The sequence below is a fragment of the Austrofundulus limnaeus genome, unplaced genomic scaffold (genome assembly GCF_001266775.1).
Source record: "Austrofundulus limnaeus strain Quisiro unplaced genomic scaffold, Austrofundulus_limnaeus-1.0 Scaffold277, whole genome shotgun sequence".
Classification (NCBI taxonomy): Eukaryota; Metazoa; Chordata; class Actinopteri; order Cyprinodontiformes; family Rivulidae; genus Austrofundulus; species Austrofundulus limnaeus.
Genome location: NW_013952679.1, coordinates 701,036 through 712,132, shown reverse-complemented (window position 1 = coordinate 712,132; position 11,097 = coordinate 701,036). Strand labels below are relative to the sequence as shown.

The 11,097-nt window shown below is 38.0% G+C and overlaps 1 protein-coding gene across 1 annotated transcript in view; it reads right to left on the bottom strand.

The window, feature by feature from the left end:
* LOC106526466 (matrix-remodeling-associated protein 5) overlaps positions 1-1,880 on the bottom strand; it is an 18,528-nt gene extending 16,648 nt beyond the window's left edge. Inside the window, exons 1-3 of the mRNA XM_014021086.1 lie at positions 1,494-1,880; positions 783-1,016; positions 231-360 (exon numbers count right to left, since the gene is read on the bottom strand). Coding sequence (XP_013876540.1) covers positions 231-360; positions 783-970 — 318 coding nt within the window. The 5' untranslated portion in view covers positions 971-1,016; positions 1,494-1,880. The remainder of the gene's footprint in view (positions 1-230; positions 361-782; positions 1,017-1,493) is intronic.
* Between the last annotated feature and the right edge of the window lie 9,217 nt (positions 1,881-11,097).

Here is an 11,097-nt window from a genome sequence, read left to right as displayed (position 1 = left end):
TGATTAACTCAGTTGGTCAAATCACATTATGGTTCACTTAACAGATCCCTGTCAGCTGCTGGAAAGGGAGTTTAACTGTAACTCCTGTGAAATTACCTCCTAGTGTCCCAAAATGTTGCCTGTCTTKTCCCCAGAGACCATCCGCTTGAATGGTTTCAAATTGTCTGACTCTTCAGTGACCCAGATAYGTGTGGAGGGCCAAAGGTTAAAATGCTGTCTTTGCCTGTTACCTGAAGTGCTGTCATATCTCTGAACGCTGCATCTGGAAGGTGATGGAGATCGTTGCTGTGGAGCATCAGGAGCTCCGCCCTCTTTAGTCCRGCCAGTGATTTGTCATGGAGTAGTTTGATGCTGTTGAACCTGCAGAGATCATTAACAGGCAATTTCACATAAGGTTCTGTTTATCGCTCACCAAAGAAAAGAGAAAGTGGAAAAAGATGTCAGTGGTTGTCTTTTTAGCTGTTTGAGTTAGCCCGATCCAAGATAAACACAGCCTCCAAAAAAATCATAAAAATGGCTACAATTTATCTAATTTTACAGAAATTAATCTAAAGTTTTGTGTGGCAGTCATTCACAACACATACTCTATCTGTCACATCTTGCAGCATCATATGAGATAACATTATTATTTCAGTTTTGACCAAAATTCATTCAAGAAATACCTTGGATCTTTGCCTTAACTCTGGTTCTGACTTATATTTTTGGTTCTGTAGGAGAGCAAGCTAAGTGAGAATGATTTATCTTGACACTAAAATATTTGTTCGCACGTCACATCCACATACCCTAAGTTTATGCGGCGTGTGTGCGCAGGCAGGCCCGCGGGGATAGTGATGAGTGAACGGAAGGTACAGTGGACTTCATTGGCCTGGTAGCAGTTACAGCTCCTGGGACAGGACTGGGCCCCAGACACCTGAAGTGTGAGCGCCAGGAGAGGCAGCAGTGCTGCTGCAGCAAACACAGCCCGACACATCTTCACCCACAGGGAGGAAAGAAAATCTCTACAGGGAGATTAGTCACTGTCAACACGGAAAAGAAAGTCAAGATTAATGCAAAGAGGTAATGAACTGCAGTAATAAATAAATAAATAAATAAATAAATAAATAAATAAATAAATAAATAAATAAATAAATAAATAAATAAATCTTTTCCACACAGCAAAAAACACACAGGCAGTCAGAAGAAGTCCATCTATACAGCTTAAAAGGACTAAATAGCTGTCTTTTTCCCACCATGAGATTTACAGCTAAAATAATATGTCTCAAATGAACAACTCTGAGTATGAATGGAGTCATTTCAGTGACAATTATAGTAATAAGAGTTAATTAAAAGAAGCTCAGGAGAGCAAGAAGTAAACCAAGAGTGATTTAAAACTCAAGACCTCACAGAAACTTTTCAGTTTCTCATTCAACCATAAATCATTCAGTCCTCAGACAAAACTTACTCCTGTTTGTTCAAAACTACAGAATGAATAACCTACAATCATTAAATCATACCTTGAAATCTTCGGTCCGGAGACAGAAATTATTTGGCTAAATTGTTCATTTTGCGCATCACACGAGTGTTCGGATCCAGCCGGTGTCGGTTCGGTGCGCAACTGAAGCACTTCACTCACCCATCTGTCACCAGACTGAAACTCAAGAGCGCGAGGTAAATCCTAAAAACAAGCACTTTGGAGAACTTCATAAAACAAAACTTTACAAAAATAAAATAAAATTAAAAATCCGTAGCTGGGCATCCAAAAATGACTTTTTTTTTTCTTCTTGTGYGTCAGTGGAGAAGAAAAGACGCGCTGGACGCGGCAGGAGGACTGTTTGCAGAGAGCATCTGGCGCTGTTTACGCGCGTGTCTGCGTGCGTGCGTGCGTGCGTGTGTGTGCGGGAATGTGTGTTTGAGTTTGAGAAGTGTGGGGGTCTGCGCTGTTAAGTGAAAAGAGTGACGCTCAGGCAGAGGGGTCTGTCCAAAAAATGGGAGGAAGTCTGGAGATAAAAGGCAGCATGTGGACCACAGAGAAGAAGACTTTGGTCTTGGCTACTGTGTGACTTCCCTCCAGGACAAAGTACAAATCTTACTGTATTATCAAGTTTTGCTCACTTCTTTATTTATTTGCTTGTTTTTTTTAGCATAAAGTTATTGCCAAATAATAAGCAAAAGTAATGCACAAAATAAAGTCATCAATGTSTGGGATGATGCTCAGCTATCACAGCATTTTCCCCCTGAATATCTGTAAAATTGGCTGATTTTTTAGACACTTTAGCGTTTTCTATTTTTTTTCTTTTTTATCACTTCAGTAGAAAAAAAGAACTTAATATTAGTTTCTTAATCTCTTCATCATCAGTGATTTTTTTAAGTAAAGAGAAAATAGAAAAAGAGGGAAAAACAAAGAAAAAAGTAATTAGAAAAATTGAAATAGAGATTAGAAGTTTATTAAATATACACCAAGAAAATGCAGGACCGCACACACAACATCTGTCTGCTCACCTAAAAATAAATGGATAAATACATGGATGGCATACATAAATATATATCATATATACATACCATACATGCATAAATATATACATACATACATGCGTACATTCATACATACTTTAGATATACAGTATACACACAGACATATATACACACACTCAGTGACCAGTCAGAACCCCTGGTTTTCAAAGTGGCATGCTGCAGTATCTTTCTTAACTCGAACATTTGTTCAGACAATTGTTTTCTACTTTTTTGTTTTCCTTGGCAAACAAGCACCATCAAATAAAATAAAATCAGCAAATCAAAAAAAAATTGTTGTTTTTCTGAAAATTTCATTAAAACCTAACCAGCAGTTTATGATATTCTTTCTAACAAACATAACTCAATGTTAACGAGCGATTAATAGCCATTTACGTAACCTCTAGACTGGCCTGAAGACACATCTTTTCAGATTAGCTTATCACTGTTAACTCTTATTGGTTGGTCACTGTACTTTAATATATGTCTGTTTTGTAAACTCTTCATTTCTATGTTTCTCCCACACAACTCTATTGTTAAATGTACATTTGTTTGTTGCTATTGTACAGTGTCCTTGAGTGTCCTAAAAGGTGCTTTATAAATAAAATGTATTATTATTATCATTATTAAAAAAAAAACATCTCACGAAGTTTGTTAGAGTGAATATTCATCCAATAATTACTTTGTGAAAGTTCTCTTCAGATTAATCTATCATCCATTTATCAAACAGCTGCATTTTTTCAGTCAAATGTATCTCAGAGCATGTTTATTTATAATAACCCACATTATAATTTTTATAGGGAAAACACGTTTTTGCTTTTCTGAATAAATAACCCTTTGTTTAATTAGCACAGAACTCACCTTTCATAAAGAGTAACTATTTGAATATTTTCCAAACTTTTAAAAAGTTTGTTTTTAGAGATTCTGTGTGACTAATGAGCCAACAAACATAGTGATTTCATCCTATAATTGCTGTGATTCAGCGACATGACAGGATGAAGCTGTAAATATGTTCCATATGTTGCACGGCTGCAGTAAAACAGAGCAGTCTGTATGTAATAATGCAAAACTCTGCACTGGTTAAAGAAAATTAGGTTTCTGTCTGCCTCGTGAGGTCATTAAAACTATTCAAATAATGGAGACTTTTTCCATATTACCTATTGTTGAACTTTAGTACAAAATTGCCACTTGCTTGTCTAATTTTGGGTGCAGCTAAATAAGGAAGTGCCTGCTGTTTCCTGTATTCTGACATTCGCTGACATCTCATCCTGATTACACCTCTGAGGGACTTTTTAGAGCACGAAACAAAAATAGACTGACACTCCTCAGCTGTTTTCTCCTCTAAGCAACCCTGATACTTGAACACTTTACTCATCCAATCTGTGTTTGTCACCTTTACTGGTCAAGTGTAAACAAGAAGCAGAAAAAGTTTTTTTCATTTTTTTTTCAACAGTTGATTTCCATTGAGGCATAAGAGCATGAAGAGGTTTTTCCTGCTCACACCCAAAAGAAAGCAGCAGCAGACTTGAGAATAAGGTCACCGCTGACTGGAGAGTCTTGAATTTTCTCATCAGCTGCCTAAATAATGGATTGTAACGTTAATCTTGAATGACGGACGACATCCCGCAGCTTAGCGTTTGACAAGTGAACATCCTCAGACATCTCCGCTGATGAGACTGGATGTTTTACAATCTCCAGCAAATGTGCCTTTGATGTATTTCAGCAGACAATCCAGTCTTCAGCACCTTAGAACCGATCTTTGCAAGCAGTGTTGCTTGGTAAGTGTGTGTAACAGTTGTCCCTTGTAGCTGGATATGATTGTGGGGGGRAAAAAGCCCTTGGCTCGATTCCAGCTCACTTCATTACGATGCTCAACGCTGTTACTGGAATGTAGTGGAGTGTAATAAATGAATTACTGTTTGTCTGCTTGGAAACAAGTAAGAAATGAAGATATGACATGATATCAGTGGCTCCTGGGGTAGCAGAATACATGGATAAATGAAAGAAAACGAAAGAGGAAGAGAAAGTAAAATGAAGGTTAAAATGAAAATGTTGTTGACGTCTGATCTGGATGGTAAAATGTTAATAAATAAATCAGTTGTGTGCTTGTTTATCCCATATTTAATTGTTAATATGTTTGAGTCATTATGTGTTTTGTAGTTATCAGTTTTATTCAATCTGATCATGTTTGAGTTTTTATAATACAAACTCAATTTTCAGAAAAATTATTCTCCAAAATGCATCCACAGCTTAAATCTGCATCATGTTCATTTTATTTGACTTTTTCTGACATTCATAAAAAAATAAAAAAAAACTTATGTTTTGAATTATCAACTATTTTAAAGTCATAAAATATGAACAAATTTGCAATTTTCGGTACCCCTCAAAAAAGTTGCAAAAGAAGCATGTTTGCCACAACCCAGAAATTTCGATTTACATAAAGTAAAATAAATGTCAACAGCCTGACCTGTAAACTTAACATGGAGTTTTTGAACAAAAATAGCAAATAAGGTTGAAATATGATGCAATTTCTTGAAAGTTTTGTCAAAATATGCCTCAATAAAAGATGTATGGTAATAAAGGACGTGGGGCGGCTGTGGTGGAGTGGTTAGGGGAGTCGTCCTGGAACTGGAAGGTCACTGGTTCCATCCTTCGTTCCAGCTGTCTCAGTTGTTCTGTCCTTGGGCAAGACACTTCACCCGCTTGCCTWCTGGTGGTGGTCAGAGGGTCCGGTGGCRCCGGTGCACGGCAGCCCTGCCCCTGTCAGTGCACCCCAGGGCAGCTGTGGCTACAGTGTAGCTTACCATCATCAGTGTGTGAATGTGTGTGCAAAGAAATTGCATCATATCTTAACTTTATTTGCCTTGTGTGAATGGGTGAGTGACTGTAAGTGTATATCGCTTTGGGGTCCGGAGGGACTTAATAAAGYGCTTTATACTGTAAGTTCAGTCCATTTACCATAAATTGTTGTTTACCATTACCTTTATATTTACACTTTTGATCTTTTACAAGCCAGCAATACAAAGTTTTGTATTTTTGTGAAATACAAAAWAGTATTAACTGAACAGATTGTTGCTACMCCTGTCTGATTCTCTTCCTTGCAGTGCAGCATTTTGTTTATTTTACCAGAGACAGATCTGTACAGCAGGTACACATCTGAGACGTTGTGCAGAATGACGTCTGGGATTTTCCTGCTGAAAAAAAAACTRTGGAGAAAGAATTTGTTTCTCTAAGATTTCAAAGTACCCAATTAAAAACTGGCCATTGACTCCTCTATCATCAAATGCATCAAAGCAATTGGCCWGTGCACCTTTTCCTGATGGTCTTTCTCATATTTGGCTCAAACATTCAACCAGATGTTTTTATTTTTTCCGAAAACAAGCTGAAAAATGAACTCATCTGACAACAGAACACATGTCSGCTGTTTTGTTTTGTGCTTATAGATCTCCATGGAATTGTTTTTTTCTMTTTGTGCAATCTCGTTTCAGGTTACGTTTTTTTGGATGCGATCCGGAATTACGCTGAGCGACAGTTGTTTTCCGAGCCCATCTGGCTGTTCTGATCGTGGCGGAATCCTTTCCTCTCACAGTACATATTGAACCCTTCTGTTCGTCGATTGCGCAGACAGAACCTATAATAATTCTCTGTCATCATACCTGCTGACAGTCAAAGTGTCACAGTAATGCATCCCTACTGGGAGAAACATCTGTGAACAATCATGTTAATATACCAGGAAACCTAATTGTGAATTATTGCCTTGCACCGTGCACAACTTAATCACAACCAAGCCTTTAGTCTTCTCGGTGTTGTATCAGAAATCTGACTTTAAATCTTCAAAACTGGCATTTGTGTTTCCCTCCTTTTGGACACGGAGCTGCTTAGCGTCCTTAAAGTCTTTCTAACAGACCTTTAAAAGTAATCAGTGAAGAACTTAGGACAACCATCACTGCAGGAACCATCAGTCAACCTTTCATGGTGGCAGCTTGATGGAAATCACAGAGTAAAAGACAAATGACAGCTGGCTTGGCGTTTGCCAAAACCTGTTTGAAGGTCTCTGGGAGCCTGAGGAAAATGATTTTCTGATCTGATGAAACAAAATCTGAACTTTTCGGGAATGAGTCCAAAGCCCCGTTTCTTGTAAAATGCAGTTGTGATGGAAGGAAGCATTGAAGTAGCTTTTCAGCAGCAGAGGCAGGGAGTTTAGTCAAAGCTTTTGTGCCAAAAAAACAGGGCTCATAATTTAAACATTGACATTTCAGGTTGTAAATAAGTTGGAATTCAGCGAAATGTTCAACTTTTGGAGTAAATCAAAGCATGCAGTCACAAAAAAATTAATTCTAACTAAAGCCTCTGCACAGAGAACTTTTGCCTGCAGAAGCTTTATGTCTAATCTGACAGAATTTAAGATTTGAAGTAAACTTGAATGTTTTATGTTATTGTGCAAAAACGCAATCCTTCTTAATTGATAAGCTAAAAGCAGCTTGGTGCGATTATGTCCGAAACAACTGCCTCAGCTTGTAAAGTTGCTGTTGGTCCCGACTCCCCACTGAGATTTTTAAAAGCACATTTGGTCATCAGCGCTCTCCACCCTTTTGCTTCTTGGGTTTGGTGCAATCTAGGTCAAGCGCTGAAATGCTGATTCACAAATTCAGCAAGTAAACAACTCTGTGCTGAGAGGAGAGCAGCTTGCTAATGCATAATTTCAAATTATGCATGTATTCTTTTTGATCTGGCTTTGATCTTGGGGAAAACTACAGTATCTCTTTGAAAAATCTGGCAGAGAAAATTTTATTGCGTTATATTAAGATAAGTTGTCCTGGTTCTGCTCACAACGTAATTCAACTTGCTGCCTTTGTTAACAATGTTTTTTTTTTATGTATCAAATCTAATGGTGTTAGAAAAACACTGATTAATGAGGTTGGAAAGGAAGATGCAGAGGCATTTGTGAAGAGTTGGTGAATTATTTATCTTCAATAATTTCAGCCAGGAAAGGCTGCAGTATTGGTGGTCAGTGGAATCCTGAGGCTGCGGGGTTCAGGCCCAGGTTGCGTCAGGAAGGGCGTTCGGAGTATAACAATTGATAAATCTTTCATGTAAGTTTGCTCGCTGTGGCAACCCCTGCAGAAGGGAACAGCAAAATAAATAAATAAATAAATCAAACATCACTTATTAATATATTAAAGTGTAGGGAAATAAATAATAACAGGATTTATAGTAAAAATCCTCTTTACATGAACCGAAATGGAAAGTTGGCACATTTAGAAAGAAAAGGCAGGAATGAAAAAATTATAATAATAAAAAATAAACAAAAACTTCAGTTACTTTCTGACTGAGTAGAGGGTTGGGGGTGGGGGATGGGGAGGGGGTCATTACTGATTAAAGACATGAGCAGGTTGTGTCACTCTGACACTGTTTTGACCAGGGGTGCCCAAACATTTTCCCTGAGAGGGCCAAGATTATCATCAATCTGAGGGCCGCGGGCCAAATGCAATAATATAAAAAATGCAAATACATCTTAAGTAAAGTTGTTTTATTTTTTTATGATTGAGCTAGCAGCCAATGTGGTGGCCAACATTCTTTTTCTTCTTTTTTTTTCAGCCCATGCACATGGAGAAAATTCTTTTCAGGCAGCAAAGGCTCATGGGACTTTTCATAATTTAAAATTTGAGTATATGGGGTCTTATAAGGTGTGCARMTCTACATATGGGCTTAAATCTAATCTAAATGTCTCTTGTAGTTACTTGTATTTTATATTTAATATTAACATAATTACAATCTAGTAACCAGGACAACTGCTGGTGGGCCAAATCAAATGGCTTGGTGGGCCAATTGTGGCCCACGGGCCCCACTTTGGGCACCTCTGGTTTTAGATAGTAACTCACCCTGAAAGCACTCTCTCAAACAAGCTATTTTAGACAACTATGATGCTTTAAAAAGTTAGAATTATTTCAACTTTAACTCATTCCATCCAACTGGCCCTGCTATTGTGTCTAAATGTTTCTTCCACATAAATAAAATTATTTTAAAAGAACACGTTCCTTTTTTTGTTCCAGTGGCCAGGTCTCACAATTTTGTTGCAGTGGCCATGTCTCACACAGCCCTCAGAGTCATGGTCTGGATAACAGCTAACCTTCCTGAAGTTTGACTTTGAAGCTGAACCGAGGCAGAGCCTGAAGGCGTGCTGTGGCACCAGGACCAGGACCCTGTCTGGTATTGATTTGAGGCTTGCAGCACCCCATGGGGTTGAAGCTTGGAGCTATAGAACCAGGAGCTGTACGAACTTTGCCATAAAGTTTGCAGACTGGTACCTGSGTGGACATGAGGACTTAAACTTATTCATGAAAAATTCAATGTAAAGTGGTCACATCCTTCTTTTAGGGAGAAAAGTGAGGCCAGCAGGTTCACAGGTACTAAAAGCAACATGGAAAACAAAGGGAAAGGGAATGAATTCTCGCTGAATTTGTTAAGCATAAAATAGAAAACAAAGCTGGTCATTAGGATAAAAAGGAGTATGGTCAGGTGGGGGTTACTGTTTGATGGTCCCAGAGGCATTTTGTCTGATAGCCCGTGGTCCTTTGAATACRTATAAACAGAGCCTTTAGAATCAGCAGGAAACACTAGAGCACAACACAGAAACCCTCAAAAGCCTTCAGGAGAAAACYCTTTTCATTTGCAGGCTTTGCTTCACCTCTTTCCCTGCCTCAAATTGGATTGCACTCCAGTAGGACAGCTCAGTGGCAGCGCTCCTGATTTCAYGAGTAGCATAAATATGTAATACTGTTTTAACTTCCTCAACAGGAAGTAAAAGCCGTAATCTTATTACACAGCTCTGATTTGGAGGTAATGTCTCCCTATTTCTTCACTAGATATGAATAATGAAATGCACACATTTGCAAATTCTTTAACTCKTGTGTTTTTATGAATTTTCTAAATCAGTTCAAATCAATCAGAGGAATGTTATTTTAGCTCTTCAACAAGGGAAATGTTTTGCAGATTGTAACAGAATATATTAGATCTGTCCATAATTATGAAAATAAAGACACTAACCAATTAAACTGGCTCAAAGAACAAAATCAAAAAGAAACAGCTGGTCTGGCTTTGTGTAAAAACTGAAAACATTAACAAGCAATAAATAAAATTGCTGTATTCATCTTTGCGCCAAGCTAAACCTGAATGCATGCTTCTGTTATAGAGATCTTCAACACAGGACCAGCATCACCATGTTTCAGCGTTTCTTCATTAGAGACCTGAAATTCCTCAGGGACTTGTTGTCTCTGCTCCTGCCGAGCCCTTTGCAGACACACAAAACAGTATGTTTTTACTTGAATCTGCTTTTCTCCCAGGAGACTGCAAAGTCCCTCATTTTCCCCTCTTAAAGCAAGTAAGAAGACTCCAATCTGCAACACAATTTGTTTTATTTTGTGTGACTGTCTTAGCTGCAAGAAACTACTGCAACAGCTGCAAAACACCCGCTCCGGATGTTATCATGGCATTTAGGTCCACAAAGTTCATTCACATGGAGGTGTGAGCAAACTGCCACACTAACTTGTTCACATAAAGGGTTCTGTGGCCTTCAAGTCTCCATCACTGCTTGAGGACGAAAACAAACCAAGATTTTGTGAATGCATTTAGCTAAAAAGCTCACTTTTGAATATATGATTTTAAAATACTWAATAATACTACTATTACTACATAATAATACTTACAAGGTATGTATCTGGTACCTTCTTGGTATCACATATAAACCATGTAAGTACATTGCAATAAGTGGTCCCCATAAATGTCCTTATAATAACCCCATATGTACTCTGTTAGTGGTACAACACTGGGCTGTGATGTGTTTTTATCTTCAGTATAAAAGTAAAATGCAATGACCCGTTTTAATTTAAAAATATAAGGCAGGACTCTAACTTATCCAATGTAAGATTATGCACTTCATCACTGTTAAATATGGTTTAATTAAAATATTTCATATCGTGGCAGGTAACATTTTACACACAAACATTAAACTGTCAGAGTACCGAGTCATGTATCCACACAGAGAGGCTTCTCATGTTGAGACACATTATTTTATCAGGTCTCCTCCTCCTACAGCAGCTTAGAAATGAACTCTTTTTTTCCCCACATGCAGCCTTGTGGACATGCACAAATGCACCAGAGCAGACACATTAAGACTCCTGCAGGTCAGACAATGAATCTGAAAGCTAATTATCTCAGTGGAACATTTTGACTTTCGCACTGAACCTTAACACTGGAATTAAAGCCTCCTTTGTAAGTTTTATACAAGAACATTGTGGGGGAAAAAAATCAAACCTGTTTTTTAATCTACTAAACAATAATATTCGTGCTTCTTTAAGAAATTAAAACAAGGTAGCAGAACTTCACCATCAGCATTTTAGTTCATTTATCCTCACGCTTTCTTTTAAAACACAATTTTACGGAATTTATTTGGTGTGTTGTGTAATCAGGCAAACAAAAATTAACAAATGTGTGAATCATTGAACAGATTTATTGTTTTGAGTGGGGGTCTGGAGGGGGTGGGTGGTGCTCATAGGTGGGCCCGATGAATGGCCCTTCATCAGAGCTAAACAAGACCAAAAAGATATATCT